The sequence below is a fragment of the Tasmannia lanceolata genome, unplaced genomic scaffold (genome assembly GCF_043159265.1).
Source record: "Tasmannia lanceolata isolate RefF3 unplaced genomic scaffold, GAP_Taslan_0.1 ptg000015l, whole genome shotgun sequence".
Lineage (NCBI taxonomy): Eukaryota > Viridiplantae > Streptophyta > Magnoliopsida > Canellales > Winteraceae > Tasmannia > Tasmannia lanceolata.
In genome coordinates this window covers 26204398-26221798 of record NW_027518692.1, presented here as the reverse complement: position 1 = coordinate 26221798, position 17401 = coordinate 26204398, and the positions used below count along the sequence as shown (strand labels likewise).

The 17401-nt window shown below is 35.8% G+C and overlaps 1 protein-coding gene across 1 annotated transcript; it reads right to left on the bottom strand.

Moving 5' to 3' along the window:
* Positions 1–2100: 2100 nt before the first annotated feature.
* Positions 2101–15995, bottom strand: LOC143845795 (carotenoid 9,10(9',10')-cleavage dioxygenase-like). The gene is made up of 14 exons (XM_077354206.1): positions 15657–15995; positions 13958–14028; positions 13005–13019; positions 11925–12036; positions 11058–11157; positions 10823–10885; positions 9661–9771; positions 9391–9575; positions 7987–8125; positions 6850–6961; positions 6662–6763; positions 5621–5872; positions 3493–3604; positions 2101–2411 (listed from the first exon to the last, which is right to left on the bottom strand). Exons 1-14 carry the CDS (start codon positions 15876–15878, stop codon positions 2388–2390), a joined length of 1620 nt encoding a protein of 539 aa, XP_077210321.1. The 5' UTR covers positions 15879–15995; the 3' UTR covers positions 2101–2387.
* Between the last annotated feature and the right edge of the window lie 1406 nt (positions 15996–17401).

The following is a 17401-nucleotide window of genomic DNA, read 5'->3' as shown; positions in this document are numbered from 1 at the left end:
TAATATATTTACATGATAAAAGATCATATCTGTAGTGTTTTTAAAAAATTTCTTTTTGACTCGGCAATGAATTCACCGCGTAATCATTTTCATTCTCGTAATGAATGAATTGGTGATTGATCTTGTGCAAGACTTTCCAAATTTCTTCTCTCTTCTTCTTTTTTTTCTCTCCCTCCTCTTTGCATTTTCTTTGTCTTCTAATTAGTCAAGATTTTGCCTGTTATCATCAAGAGTTGAGTCCACTCCAATTGCAAACTGATCCTACCATGCTATTCATCAAAGCTTCTTTGATGTATTTTTTAAGATTTATGCCGGATGGTTTCAGGTGAGGATCTTTTCTATAGCATTGGAACGGTTGAGAGGTATGACAAATTTTTTGGCGTCGACGTTGTTGGACTCGAGAACGCTGATAATGATTAACCCCTTTCTTTTGTGGCTTTTTTGCTTTTTCTTCAATCTGATTTCTTTCTCTCTTTTTTCTGTTTCGTCTTTTCTTTTTTATTGTGTAAGCCTTCTCGACGGTGATCTCACTGAACTCTTCACTTAGAGCCTCTCCTAACTTCACGGCAAGTGACAGTCGTGTTTGCAGAAGAAGATCGATGATCATTTGCAACTGTGTCTCAATGTTGTTGAACCGTGCCTGATAAACCGCATTGAGTTCTTCTCTAATTTCAGCTTTCAAGGCATCCGCCATGGAATAGATTTGGAGGTCGGTGATGCCGGAAAACTCTTTCTGATGGCGAGTCAGCACCATGCTCCAGGAAAGTGCTCCGTTACCAAGTTGATAGAACACTGTTCTGTCAGAAAAGAAAATAGAGAAGAAGATGATAGAAAAAAGGGATAGAGTGAGTTAATTCGAGGAAACTCAAGCCTCCAATGAGTTAATTCGAGGAAACTCGACCTCCAATATGCAAACTGCACTAAATTTGATTATTCATTGCTGAATAGCCATACGACATCTACATTAGATAGAAATTAGGGAAAGCAAAATAAGGAACATAAATCAGTAGAATGCAAAAAGGAAAATAAGGAAACCCTAAATATGGCAATAACCTAAATAAAGTAGACAAACTAAATTTGCAGAATAGGAAAAAGGAAAATTGATTCTAACAGGTATCCATAAGCGTCTAGATTTTTTTTTAAGAAATTTTTTTCCTCTTGTTTACCACTGTTTGCCACCGCTCCTCATTGCCATTTCCCATCCTTACAGCTCCAATACTGCCTATATCAAGCTTGCTTCAATAGCTTTCATGGGCTACTTTCGTACTTGAAGAGATGGAACCGAGATGGAACCCCAGCTTTGTTTTCCTTTAATTCCCTTGAGAGTTGATATGTCATGAGACCAGCTCTATCTTCTATTCTAAAAGGTGAAGAGAAATGATAGGACGGGTACCATTGCTTCCCAAGAAGAATTTATCACCTTCTTTTGTCTCCACCTTTCACAATGCTCTTTTGTTTTTTTTTTTTCCTATTCATCCAACGTATAATGAAGGCTGGGAAATTTCACCACTCATTTTTGTTTCACACCCACTCTTTTTAATGCCCTGTCCATTTTCTTTGGCCGATATTTGCTTCATCGTTTTTGCCGCTAATTGATGCCCACCTTTTTGTTTTTTCCTCATCTTTGTTGCCCATTCCGGCATTGGTCCATCATGACCTATTTCTTGCCCATTCCGGCATTGGTCCATAGTGACCATTTTCTTACCCATTCCGGCATCGGTCCATAGTGACCCATTTCCAGAAGGTTCAGTATTTAAAATCGGCCTAAATATGACTCGCTCATTCAGGCTTGAGTCAAATCCAGTTTCACAGCTCATCTTTCATGCGGCACATTTTTCAACATGAGACAATCATCTTCAGCAATATCGGCAACATACATCAAACAAACATCAATCGTGGCAGTGTGCATTAAAATTTACAATTTTTTCTATTTCTTTTTGGGGATATCTATTGTAATCAAACGTATATTGATTTTCAATCCATATACGTTTGAGGGGACATATTAGAGAATGAAATCAAATCAAGATCAAATATTCTAAAATTAGAAGATTTGATTTGATTAGGCTATATTGGTTGGTTGAGTTAGATTAGGCAAGTGAATTAGATTAGGATAATGTCTTTCCATAATTATCTTATTCTCTTGCTATGTTTATCATTTGAGTGTTCTATAAAAACACTCCTTGTGCTCAATGTAAATCATCCACGAATAATAAAAATTCTCTAAATTTATAACAGCTGAGACTGATAATTCTCTGATTTGCTTCTGCTCCTGAATTTTAAAAGATAGCTCCCAGAAACATGATAAAATACTATAGGCTGGCTTGCCAAATTCCAACCATTTCTTCATCAGTATATCTTTGCAACTTTGGAAGCTTTAAGAATCAAAACTAGGCTTGTTTTCGAAGTTGCTCCTGTCGAAATATGCATAGAAGACTATTTTAGGGAAGAAAGATTACAGAAGTAAGGAAAAGATAAAGCTTTTATAAGAACGCATCATAACAATATGAATTAAGTAGCAATTGCCAGAGCAGGGAATTGGGTAAATCAGGCAAATGAGTTGGAAAAATAAACAGATAACATATAAATCTTATGTGGGTTCTGCTAAAACGCAATAATGATCGGATAAATTTCTTTGATTTTGTCCCTCAGTGAAGTTTACAAGTTCTTGGGTCTTCCGTTGTTTTTTTTTTTTTTTTTTCATTTTGGCTTGTCCTTTTGCTTTCGGCTCTCTTTGGTTATACTTAGAGAGCTTCCCAGGCTCCATTTTTTCATTTGGCCTTTACTATGGATTGATCGTTACTCAAAAAAAAAAAAAAAATGCAGTAATGATCTGTTAAACAACAACTGCCACTGAGATAGGTTAATCATCTACGGTATTGGTTACTAAACAATCCTCCATTGCATACTTTAGTTTATATAAATAAGCAATTTTGTTTAACATCTGCACAATCCTATAATTTAGCTTCGTATTAATTCTTTCTTTAGAATTCAAAGATATGCCTAGTGATGTCCTATTCGGGTCCTGTCGGGGTATGCGACACAAATGAAGCTGAGGTTAAGGAACTTTTGTTCGGATTGAAATGGTTCGCATGCAACATGAGGGGATCATTGATAGTGGAGTGACTCATCCAACACAGTCTCGTGGGCAACCAAAAATGCTGATGGCCCTTGGTGTATCCAGAATCACATCAGGGAAATCAAGGATCTCGTCCGTCAGATCAATCCAACGGTGGAGCATAGAAGGAGATCGGCTTCTAAAATGACCGATCAGCTAGAAGAGAAGAGAGGGGGGGTCCTACTAGAGGCCATGCCAATTTTTACTGCCCCTGATAGCGTGGGGATTGGAAATATTGTATCCTGAACCTGATCTATGTGGTTCTAACGAGGGCTATGAGGGACATCTTGTCCCCTACTTTTCCCTTTCTGATTTATCAATAAAGTCATCTTTCAAAAAAAAAAAAAAATGCCGATTATTGTCATTGGATTACTGACCTCTGTCACAAAGAAGGCATGGAATCCATATGGAACTCTCTTAGGTAGTTCCACAACTGCAACAGGCTCAGCTGACATCGTTTTTGCATCAATCACATTGACTTCAGATTTTCTGCAGCAATAAAATTGAAGATACAGACAGTTAACTATAGTCTTAGAAAAATTTTATACAGAAAAACCAATAAAAGTGTCAACAATTATTATAATTTTCTCAAAAGACAGCAGTCACCAGTATTGTAATTGAGTTCATAATGTGCCATACATGTTAATATGAAGTTGCAAGGATAGTGATTAAGATCATGATGTAAAACATGAAAATAAGATGAAAAAATGTAAGAATAAACCTTTTTTCAAGTTTGATCAGACTTAAATTTCCCTAGTTTTCATAAAAGAGAAGACAATATACTCTAGCCTTGCATATTTTACCATGGTATACAGATTATTCCCAGTTAAAAGCTATCCCCGATGTCCACAAATTCTAGCAACCACCCACAATGATTATGTATCAGGGCTTAAAAGCAGTGTTTAAAAACTCGCTGACACGACAAGGAACTCGCCCGAGGCAACAAGGTTTTTTTTTTGCCACGTTCCGTGTTACACCACATTCGTATTCCACATTTTTCCCTACAGAGTCAATAAAAACTCCTTTGACTCTTCCGAGTTATGACCGCGTCAACTACGTCAACTGCATTCTTGGCCACGTCCGTGCCGAGTCGACAAGGATTTTTCTTGGCCACGTTCCGCGTCACATCCGTGTTTTTAAACACTACTTAAAAGCACAAATTTGGGCAAGAACTCCGCCAAGGCAAACCCAAGTCAACTCAGGCAAGTCAATTATTGATAGTCAGTTTTTCATAACTCTCAATTATTGACGGTCAGTTTTTCATTAACCTGGGTAAGTAAAAAGGAGTTTTTTATTGACTCAGTAGGGCAAAAAACAAGTCAAGTCGTACACGCCAGTGATTAGCCCTGGGGATTTTTAAATGTTTTATGTATGGAACTACTAATGTTAGTAAGATATAATTGCACATGTTAAGTGCTTGCAAAAGTTATGTAATTTTAGTCCATCTGGGAGACATAGGTGAAATTGATGATAGTTATACAAACACATTCAAGAACTTGTCTTATTTGATTTCAGGTTTCCAATTCTAATGTGTATCACTAAAAGCCATAGCAATCCCATCTATCAAGGCAACAAATAAAATAAGGGCAGTGATAAATCAACCCCCATATATCTTAAATCGACCCCTATATAGGGCAGTGCTTAGAGAGAGAGAGAGAGAGAGACAGACATAGAGGTCAATTTAAGATATTAGGGGGTTGATTTATCACTACAAGAAATTAGTGAAATTGGGAAAAAAAAATGGATAAATGAACTCCAATTTGCTAGCCTTGGCTTGGATGGTCCACTTCCATCTAGTCAAAACACCGAGGAAGAACTTACTCGTGTTATTTGATTTCAGGTCCCTAGTTCTACACGTTTATTACTAAAAGCCAAAGCAACAGTGGTAGAGAAGTAAAATATACTTGTATGATACAATCCTTAATTAAAGGTATAATGATAAAATTCATTGTATTAGTATAAATACCATTGTAAATCACATTCTAATCAATGAGAGTTACACTACTTGCTCTCATACAATTTTTGTCTTCTCCTTTCTTTACCACTTCACTTCTTGATCAAGATAGATATTTTATGGTAGAGCCAGGCAATCCTTAAGATTAAATACATCAAGGTACTTCTAATATCTACCATTTCACATAGGGTTAGAAATCTTCAAGAGTTGATCCCTTCAGACAAACCCTAGATGAACCCTCCAGTACTACACATAGGGGTTGCTATTGCATAAACAGGTTCTATGGTCCTATCACCGCTCTATAATGTTTTCCTTGGACTTTTCTTAGCCTAATTAGGTCAATACGCATTCCTTAAACCTCACTAAGCATGAAAATATAGGTCACAACTGCCTTGGAGGATTTTCTTGCAAGTCTACATAAATTTTCTTGCAAGTCAACATAAATTTTCATAAAATCGCAACACCACACCAATATGATAATCATGATATAGTGACTAGAACAACACTAGAAGTTACCATTCAGAGAGAGAGAGAGAGAGAGTAGAAGTTACCCGGTGTTCTCGTCATGCACAAAGAAAATCAAGTAGCCATCATCCTCTTCTGAGGTGACACCTGGATTACGAGGAACAAATATGGCCTCTGAACCATATCTTCCAGCTGCCAATTCAAATATGCCTTGAATATTTCCTCCAACTTCAAGCTTTAATTTGCCTGCCTCTGGCTCAGCATGCAGATCAAACTTTATAATGCCTTTCACCTTTGTAATTTTGTCAAGTATGGTTCCATATACAAACCGTTGCTTCCTGAATTTACAAAATGATAAATAAATAAGCATGATGCTGAAGAAAATAACTTGACCTCTAGTGAAATGACTTGTCACCACAAAAATTATCATGATTTAAAACAGAAAAATAATCCCAAACATTTTTGGAATGGCTAAGGTACACGGGAATCTTCATGGGTACAGGCGTACAGTAATTGAGAAAATACAACGCTGTGAAACTTGTGGTAGTTCTTTGGTTTGAAAGAGAACGAAGCGAAGACATTTTCTGTACTTCATTAAGAATAGAAAATACAATTACAATCCATAGACTTGGGCACACCATGGGAAACAAATTAACATTCTCTATTTAAAGGACCAAGGACAGCATATTTCTTAGTTCTGAAAAAGTATTTATCATCTAAAGAAAATGAAAAATAGGGGTGTGTTTATTCACATGTCCCCCTTCAGAGAACACTAAGGGACCGTTTGGATACGCGGATTTTAGAATATTGGATTTCACAATGGAAGCAGTGTAAAATTTTGGATTTTAAAATGGAAGTAGGGTGCAGATGTGGGGGAAGTAGGTAGCAGATAGTAGGAGATCGCCCCTGTTTCCAGGTTTTAGAAATCTTAGGAAGGGAGAGAGATTTCTAAAACCTGGATGAGATTTCTAAAACCTGGATTTCTTACTTAAACCCTTCATCTGCAACCTACTTCACACCTGCAACCTACTTCCATTGTAAAATCCAGAATTATACACAGCTTTCAAACTAAAACATGGATTCTAAAATCCACGTATCCAAACAGACCCTAATGGATTGAGACATACCTTCCGGTGTAACTCTCGTTGATCCGAGGAAAATCTACAGCAGACACAGATAGTTGCTTCTGTGAAGCTTCACCAGTTTTCATATTGAATCTCATTTCATATCTACAGGAAAGAGACAACCGTTATAAATACTTGTGATAACCAAGATGCGGAAAGATAATTTAGTTTTATGGGTCAAAGTTGCATACAGCTCATTTTGGAAATTTTCGTCTATAGCCTCTCCGCTGACCTGATCCAGATCAGGATTTTCAAGGCGGCAAGTGATCAAAACAATTTCATCACCCTCCTCCCAAGCATTGGCTAGTAAAATAAGCAATTGAAAGCATCAGAAAAGACAACCAAAGTGCCCAAGCATTTTTCTGTTTCGTGAAATAATACTTAAGGAAACAAGCCAAATTCCAATGTAACCCAAGAATATCTACTCATGTTGAAATGACCAAACCTCAGTATACGATGCTACTTTGACTAAGCAATAAATCAGTTGATATTTTACTTTAGTTCAACAAGTCAATGATCCATAAGAATGGCCAACAAATGTTATCAATAGCATCGATCATGGAACATCATTTGTTCTATTGAGACAGCTTGATTCTTGAAAATCCAAAAGTCATTCGTGCATTCAGCAATGAGGTATAATTTCATGAAATGCGAGAGAAGCTAAAAAAAATTGCTTGGGAAGGATCAAGGAAGACTTCATCAAGATTTGAGGATTCAAACAAATGAACCAACAAACCTCTTTTGTAACTCTAAATGAGAAATCCAATTCAGTGATTCATAACTAACAGAGGATGCAAAGTGGATTGGCACTTCATCAATATAAACATAGTAAACAGTCGATTGAGCAAAGACAAGCATTGATAACAGCAAGAACATTTTCCTTGATGGTCCCTCAATCATAATTTGAAGAGCAACACGAATAGGATACAATATATATTTATTTTGATGTATGCTGTTTCCTATCCACGTATGGTTATTATTGTGCTTATAAAAGTTCTATACATGGCATATCTACTTCTTCCATGAAGAATCCCTTCAAATTTCTTAACATCGATGTTGTATCCTTATCCATAACCAAAACGTGTCCAGGTAGCACAGGCCAGTCAAAATCAGTTCAAGACTGACATAGTTACATGTAATCACTGAGAAAAGGTCTCGATTGTGGCACTGAGTAGGTTTATATTGACCAGCTCAGCTCAGCTCATTAGATTTTTCAATTTAATACTGCTTGAGATGTCACCTAGGATGATTATGCCAAATAGCATGACGAAGCTTAAATGATAGAGAACATCCTAAAACATTAACTATAATGAACAAACAGGGCTCACCATTATGGAATATGAAGCAATTTGGAAGCTCAAACCATCGGATTTGAAGCTCATTTTTCGCATATCTTGGAAGTATACCAAAGCGAGCTTTTTTTGTTGCATCAAATGAGAAGATTAGCTTCTTGTCTTTCACCATTTCCTGGAAATAGAAGGTAAAATGTTATGAACTAGCTGGAAAACCATTGTTTGTTCCAAGCATCAACAAAATACCTACGCATGAAGAGTAATTGTTATCCCTTGACCTCAGTGTTATGGAACTTGAGGTCATCATCACCAGGTCATAGCCCCAAGTTCCCTGAGTTATCCCCTGACCTCAGGTTTCGGTAGATACCGAAATCGAAATTGGGTTAACCAAAACGTTACTTTATTTCGACCGAAATTTCAAATTTTCGTTTTCTAGAAATTTCGGTCCGAAATTGTAGGAAAACCACGTTAAAATCTACATTTAATTAATTATTTCATATTTCCCTAAAATTTGGGCGAAATTACCGAAATTTCAGTCCAAAATTTTAGGCTGGATAAAATATTACTCTTTTTGATTTCATGGGATTTTGAACGAAATTCTGAAATTTCGGCAAAAATTTCGGTTTCGGTGACAGTACCAAAACGCATTCCGAAACCGAAATTTAAAACCTTGGTTAAATCTCAATGATCTTATGTTACACATAAGAATAATCAACTATTCAAAAAAAAAAAAAAAATCAACTAAAAAATGAGTTGTCAAGAAATACAAACTCAGAGTACCTTCTGCAAGTTACTTTGAGGAGAAAAAGGTGAGGCTAAGATAGGTTTTCACTATGGGAACAAGGAAAAGATTTTAAAAACTACAGAGGAAGGTACAGGGCCACAACACTTCTGAGAGCAGACAGCGGGCACCATATTGACCACTGCTTGATCCACCTTGTAAAATAAGCATGCCTACATGCAAGTCAGATGGCAGCAAGTATGCATCACAGCCTTGTTTAGTTACATTGCGAAAAAAGTGGGGCCTTTGAATAATTTTTCATTGAAGAAAAAAATCTGTCACACGGTTAAACACACATAAACAGACAATTAAAAATATAAAACTGACCTTCCCCTTACATTAATAACTGAGCAATATGAAATGAATATTAAAAATAAGACAAATTTTTCATAAAGAAAATGCCATATGGTAAGTTGATTAACCACTCTTAACAGTATTGACCCTCCCCATGCCCTTGTCATGCATAATTACTAATGACTTGGTAAAACAGGGTTGTCCTCTTATGACAAGTCATGCACCTAGTCTACTACATTGAACCTTTTTACCTATTTGGCATCTAGAATGTTATCACTATCCACAACATTTAGAAGCATTTTGGGTGTGGGGGGTTACTCACTTCCAAGAAACAATTTATATAAAAACACAGGTAATTAAAATACCTTTGGACGGAAGTACAGCGGCAAATCCATGAAGATTGCATAGTTTTCGGTGATGGCAAAGTCATGCATCATAACAGGGTCTGATATTGTTATTGGCACGGGATCAAGCATGACACCATCCTTAGTAATGACTCGATAAGTACAATAGGGTGGTGTATGTGAATAACCAAAGGTAAACATCTCATCTGCATTCAAAGTAATTATGAATAAAAAAAGTACTTGCATTATGATACTACACAACAAAAAATTGTACTTTAAGATGGGTTTTACCAGTAAATGGATCAACCTTCGGATGAGCAGTGAACGAATGAGACAACCTCTTGTCATAGTCTAGCATTCCAAGGGTTTGCAGATCACCATCTTCCAGAACTTTAAGAACGTCTGCAGAATGTAGTAGAAAAGAGTTTTGAATTATGCACTTTAAAAGTAGTTCAATAGGGACGAAATGATTAACAAAGTCTTTTAAACATGCTGTTATTCACAGGATTCAATTGCCACTCGCCATCACAAGCTGTCATTTTGATGATGCCCACATAATCCCAAATTCATAATCCATGGACATCTTTATTTGTTGTGCTCAGAATCAGAAGAGGTGCTAACATCGAACAAACGTCAACACCAAATTTATACAAACTATACACATTTATCGATAAATACTCAAAACACTCCATGAATAAAGATTTTCTAGTCTTTATGTAGATATAATCTCCCTATTTTGCAAAGAGATCTCATGACCTCTTAAAGGGAGGCCCTCCAACGCTCTCCTCTCAGGACCCCTCAAACAGCTTTTCCTTTTGCTTTGGGGCTACAAAAGTAGGAACCACGAAACACTCCAAGTCCAGCTCGATTCTCACGCAACTCTGCAAACACCCAGACACTATATGATCTTCTTACAATCTTCTCAGTTGGGGCAATTAGATACATCTTGGCATCATCTATGATCTCTTCACAAGGCCCCATTGCACACCTCCCATTTTATTTGCCCGCAAGTAATCCTTGCATAGGTTTACCCATCAAGATCTGAACATTCCTTGTTCAACCACCATCAGTGACACAGCACGAAAATGAACGACCGGGAACGACAAACCCCATGAAATATATTAGGGAAGGCCTAACCAGGACTTTCTTTGTCTATCAATTAATTTTATACTGTTCTTGACCATATATTTTACTAAAATATTAGATCTTAGAAATATTTATTAAACTTAAATCTAAATCACTTTTACCTACAATTTATTCATTTCTATTTCTACATGACTTTTGTCTCCACCTTCAAGGAATAATTAGAATTTGGCTGTTTCTGATTCATCTATTGTGTTGATAATTATACATCTCTATGAAACTTTATTGATGAAAAGTAAAAAAGAAAGAAAAACAGAGGCACTATAGAAATATTTAATTTAACTATCTAAACAATCAGGAGAAGGCTTACAAGGTTTATCTGCTTCTGAAAGTGCCAAAAGTCTACCATGATGATATATGAGCGCTGTGTTACCTGGCATTGTGTCACAAAAAATAGGTTCAGTTCTGATACATACCATGCTTAAAATCAAACCAAGATCATATAAACCACGTAAGGTGCAAGTTAACAAAGGATAATCTAGAACTGAAAAAAGAAAGCAGCTGATAAACTAACTAGTTATTTTTGGCTTAGTCAACAAACCTACCTGTACCAATTCCGTACGAAACATCCAGTACTTTCAATTTCGCTCGTAGCATTTGCATTTGGACCATAAAAAGACCAAACAACCCCTTAAGGTCTCCAATCTACAGATGACATAAAAACAACGTAATTATGTGTTTTCCAAAGTAGATTTTTTTATTTCTAGTTTTTTACAACTAACCATGAAGTTGAAACCCTTGAGTTCCATTTTATGCAGTTGGGGTCATCACTGATATCAATTTCTCGCTGACCATTTCAAGTGTTTTCTATATACTCTCTTTTTCTCTGAAGTGCATCTAAATCAATTAAAATTTAAGTTAAGACCTTTAACCACCCGATTAGTCCCCAAGATGGACCAATCTCTTAATTCAAGCGTGCAACTAGGTCCAGAGTTAGTGTTAGGAGTCCTTGTGAAACATCTGAAGTTAAAATTAAAAATGCTACACAGAGTAGCACTACCTTTGAGCAAACTTCTTTTTCTTTTTTATTGATCCGTGCCTCAGAATAAACTTATAAAGCGATGGTTACTTATTTATAAACACAATGCCAATGTAAAGCAATGTACTCAATAAGAAGATAATGGAAATAATAAAGGGAAATGATATCAGAAATACAAAGTTTTGATATTTCCGCTAAAGCTTCCTTTTTTTTATGAATGGTACGAAAAGGACAGAGATGGTCAATTATTCCGCTAAAGCTTCTTGTCTTTTAGTATTTAAAGGGCTGTCAATAATTTATTACAGTTCCCAAAAAGCTCTCACAAGCCAATTAAAAAGGAAAAGACGAGCTAGGACCGCGGAAATATCAAAACATGACAGTGCTGATATCATTTCCCATAATAAATTCTACCAACAATGGTTTACTAGTTTACCTTCATAAATTTTGCACCCCCATAAAACTCTTCTTGCTTTAGGCGTGATGTCCTTACATATCGTGAAACATAGGTTGCTTTTCCATCTTTGATATGCATTCCATGAACCATTCTAGAACATCATAATGAGAGCATCAAAACCTCAGTCATCCTACTTACTATCACAGATCAATTATGAAGGCTATATACTTTGAGAAGATGTTACACAGACTAAACCCTCCAACACAAAGTAGCAATCTGATAGAAATGAGCAAAAATGAACATCCACACACAACTTTCAAGTAGCTAAAACAAACAAGTTGTGGAACTCGGATAAAAAAAAATCCAATCTTTCCTGCAACATAAAAATAAGATGTGCAACTTCCGATTCATTCGATGAAACAAATTTATGACGTAAATCATATAAAAGTTAACTCCCATCTTTCCATAAGATAAAGTTGAACTCGTGAAAGATTTTTAAGGTTTAACCTAGGGAATGTGATAATATTAGTATTTAAACAACCAACTACTTAAATGAATGAAATTTAATAAATCTTTTTGTATTTATTTCAATTTTCAAATAATATTTCCTAGCCTTAGGGACATCATTGACTCCCATGAATGAATCACTACTCAAAAGATATGCATTGTGAAATTCTTAGACAAGGACTAAAGAATAAAACAACCAAAATCATTTTCGTCTTGGAATGGTCACCTGGTGTCATATACGCCAGCTGTTAGTGTAACAACAGAATGTTTTAAGAGTACTGGCAGTAACAGGTTGTAAGCATGTCTCTCTTAAAGCATGTCACATAGTTTTAGTAATAGCACGTAACAACAGAATGTTTCAAGAGTACAGACAAAAGTAGGGACTCTAGGAAGCCAGTTTCATAAGAATAAAAACAAAGAAAAAATTATTAATTATTGTTCAAAAAGAAAGAAAAAAATTATTAATTGACTAAGTACTTGAAGCTTCACCTAGAGCACTACGACTATTAAACTATGCAAAGGAAAGAATCCTCATTATGAAAAAACATAAGAAATTCATCTAAAAACCAGTGCACTTTTGATTTCCATAGGAAAGATGAGAAAACAACACACCCATCTCCATCAAACCTGCACACAAGTAGACAGAGAAACCAGAAAAAACTGTAAGCATTGGAGAATGGTTGCCATTCAAAAAAAAAAAATCATTGGGGCATCAATGCTAGAAAATGATATATATACCTCTATTTTGGCCCATATTTAAAGCCGTCAAAGGGCTGCTGTTAATTCTTCCATTTTAATCAAATATGAAAAATCCACTTGCATAAGAGTTATATCATTTGAGATTAATTGATTATTCCTGGACCCACCCAGGAGGAAAAAAAATCAAGAAGTCAAATTGCCCCATATATTTAAATAGGAAAGCCAAGATCAAGTTATAAGGCAAAAATATTTTTCCATTACAAGTAAAGGCATATCAGTGTGTTTATGTGCATGTGGGTCTGTACAAGTGCATGCACATGCACATGCACATATCTGTGTATGCATATACATATACAGAAAAATCCCTTTTGAAATCACTTTTTCTTCAAGGAAAACAGTGTTATAGCATGGACCCAACACAATGCTTATAGTTATAGTGATTGGGTCTGTGAATCATGTTGCCCACCACAAGTCTGGATCACTGCCCCTAGTCCAACTCTCATCAGATGATCCTAGCACCTTGATCGAGGGTGATGAAAATGGTGACTGGTTAAGATGCTCCAATCCATGGAACAATCTTGCAAATGAGACATCCATTCAGTAAGGGACCGGGGCCTATTTTGCCTACATGTGATGGCTTATCAGATAAACAGTTCCAATCACTAAACATGTATGGCACGTCAACGGTGAGTTATGGTAATTTTCGCTCATCAGCATACCATCTTCCTACTTTAATCTCATATATGCATCACAATAACTAGACAATTTAGATATTCCATTTATGCTCCAGGCTTGGCCAAAAAACATACATCTACAGAGCCCTGCTAAAATATTGTTAAATTTCAAGAGTAAGAAAAGAGATGTACCAATGATATCCAGCCACTGGAGCGAACTTTGGATTAGGGCCAACTCTGACAAACTCCCCATTCAAGCATTCCTGTTAACGGAACGCCCCACATCATTTCATGGACTTACTAGAAACGAAAAGTAAAGCTCAATTCACCAAAACAGAGATCTACATTTACAGGAACTCAAACAACTTCAACTGACATGGCAGTAAACGCGAGCTTACTATAGGATTCATTTCATAGAAAAGTGGCAAAGTTAGATTATTAAACCACTAAATATTAAATTGTTAGATTATTGCTTTAAGAGACACAAATAGAGCCTTTAGTTTTAACTGTATTCTCAAATTCTTGGTCAAACACGCAAGGCTGTCAATTCTAAATCTTATACTTCTGGAAAAATAATCTTTAAAGTTGAGCCAGTTTTATTAAAAAAATCCAAAAAAAAATAACCTATTTTTTGCTGAAAATAAACTTCAAATTGGCTTTTGCTTGGGTCAGAAACACCAAATGTAGAGAACATGACAAAGGAAAACAGGTTTTTTCTTAGAAAATTCTCAATTCTTCAAAGCATAAGTCCTAACAAAATTATTAAAGACAGACCCCCAGCCCAACCACGCCAAAAAGAAAAGGAAAAGAAACTGCAATAAGTCATAGGTACTGTGTAAAATAAAACCATCATAACTCGTAAGGAATACATTTAAAGAAACCTCAAACTCATCCATATTCTCAAGAGAAAGAAATGCCAAATCCTCAGGGAAGAACATGTCCTGAAAGCTATCAATTTCCTCCAAATCTAACAATTGGAATCCAAGCAATTCGAACTTCTTTTCTTTGCAATTACCAATAACAAAGAATGAACTTTACAAAATAATCCAAAATCTAAGAGAATTTTTTATTATCAAAACCTCCTCTAAAACTCACTCAAACTCATCCAAAAACAAACCTAGGAAAAATAATAATAAAAAGGGGGGTGATAAATCCAGCGAAAAACCATAAAACTTATCCAGCGTCTGAAAATTACAGAAACATTAGTAGAGGAACTAAAATCAGATTATCCAAAACCAAAGGTGCACCACAGATGTCATTACAAAATAATGAATAGTAAAATTCATCTACTTCTTATCATTACCTCATGAATTAGAACTCGTGAATTCATAACTTAATCAAAGTAATAGTTATAATAAAGGAAAATTTATAGCTTAATCAAAATAATAATAATAATAATAAAGGAAAATTATCAAATCATTCAAAAAAATAAAGGAAAATTGTCAAATTCATAACTTAATTTTTTTTTTAAATAATAATAATAATAATAGAAGAAAATTCTAAATCTTGGTTTATATGTGAGAATTTGGGTGAGCAAAGTTCGATCCAAATTAATAAAGGTGGTTTGATGACACAGTAATAAATGAATTTAATCAAAAGGAGAGAAAAGGAATTAAATAAGGGTGAGAGTTAGTAGCTCCACAATTATAGTAATAATAACCTTTCAAAAGAAAAAAGAAAATCCAACCAGAAACGTCAAAACATCCACAAAAAAAATTCACAAACCAAAGGAAAAAAAATAAAAAATACAAAGGTTCACAGAAAAGCCAAATAAACACATCCAAACACAAAAGAAACAAGAACCCAAAAGTAAAAGGATAAAAAAAGGCCAAAAAAAAAGAAGAAAAACTATCTTTGTATCTATGATTGTCTGTGTAATTTTATGTCGTACCGGAAGAAAACCTCTGACGGTGAGATTAGTACACGGAGGGGTCTCGTTGGTGACCGGAGCGAAATTTCCAGTGAGATAAAATTGAGGTTTTGAGTAATCATACATTACCCAAGAAATTACTTTCTCTAGTGCATCCACCATTCGAGATGTAATTCCTTTTTTTGGCTTTGGTTCCACTACCACCACTTTCTGCTCCTTCTCATTCTCTTTCTCAATACCCATCTCTCCTTCTCAACAAAAACTAGAACAAACAGAGGAAAAGAAAATCTCTCTCTCTCTCTCTCTCTCTCTCTCTCTCTCTCTCTCTCTCTCTCTCTCTCTGTATATATATATATGGCCACAAGGAGTAGATAATGTGGAGGAGATAATGGCCACTCCATATATATATATATATGGAGTGGGGGAGCTGTTGTTTATAAAGGTATATGTTTATTAGCTACTAGTGATACTGCAACGTAGATCCGTTAATGGCCACAAGGAGGAGATAATGGAGTTTCTTCTTTCTTAAATGCCACTCATTACGATAAAACGATGAGTATATCCTTCTACCGAAGCAGTGGTTTAGCGGGAAAAGAGAATTGTTTAGCACTTTAGCCCATGTCTGCATTGCATAAAAAATCATTATGATGGAGATTTTTTGTTGGGGATCATATTTTTTGGGTTTGTGATATGTGCTTGTTGAATAAGACCATGGCCCCACATAGGCATGGACTAGTCATGACTAATATTGATGCAGTTAGATATTAGCAAGGCATTTCACAGCCATACATATTAGGGTTTTGGTGAGCCCGCAATTACAAATCTTGACATTCGGAGCAGCTAAGGTATAAAGGTATATGTTTCTTTGCCAATATTGATCCGTTTTCTTACGTAAAGGCCACCCGTTTACAAGGAAACAACGAGGATACCCTTATACCTAAGGAATAGTTCAGCGGCAAACGAGAAGAATCGGTTGCCGGAATTCTTTTCGTTCTTGGGATTTTTTGTGGAACAAAAGACTTCCTCGGAGATTCATTGGAAAAAAACTTTCTGGAAGTATCCCAGTAAAATAAAAATCCAATGTTTGGTTGACCACAATATAGTGGGAAGAAAAAACTTGAACTGTTGGGAAGAAAAAAAAAAATCTTCTGTAAGCTTATTTTTTATTCCTAGGATTATTTTGGTTCTTGGGAGTATTTTTTTTTTTCCTTCGTGGGTTTTCGTGCGGGGTTATTTTGGTTCCTGGGATTAATTTGGGCCCACCAACCAAACGTGGATTTCCTGCGGAAATTCCACAAAAGTCCCAAGAATCAAAAAAATTCTAGCAACCAAACGGAGCTGGGTGCAACTTGGGTCGGGTTCAACCCGAACCCGACGAGTTCAACCCGTCTTTTTGCCTAGTTGGGTTGGGTTTTTCCTGGTTGGGTTGGGATTTTATAACTTGAATTGCAAATCGGGTTGGGCCAGGTTGGGGTATCGGCAACCCGAGCCGAATTGTAACCCGACTTTTTTTTGTTTTAAGTTTTTTCATTTTTTTCAACGTTTATTAATATTTATGTTTTTACCATTTCAGAGTTTTAGACTTTTGAGATCAACTGCCATATTTATGTTTTTACCATTTTAGACTTTACTTTTCAACGGCCATATCAAATCTGATTGCTAGGCTGTGATTTTTTTGGGTCAACCCGACCCGAATTGGAAATCGGGTCGGGTCGGGTTGAGGAAATTGTAAATCAGATTGGGTCGGGTTGAACCCTGCCTGGTTG

Coding starts and splice junctions, on each gene's coding strand:
- LOC143845795 (XM_077354206.1), bottom strand. CDS start 15,878: ATGGGTATTGAGAAAGAGAATGAGAAGGAGCAGAAAGTGGTGGTAGTG. Junction 11,158..11,924: donor GGGGTGCAAAATTTATGAAG/GTAAACTAGTAA, acceptor TGTCATCTGTAG/ATTGGAGACCTTAAGGGGTT. Junction 9,772..10,822: donor TTCAGAAGCAGATAAACCTT/GTAAGCCTTCTC, acceptor TACATTCTGCAG/ACGTTCTTAAAGTTCTGGAA.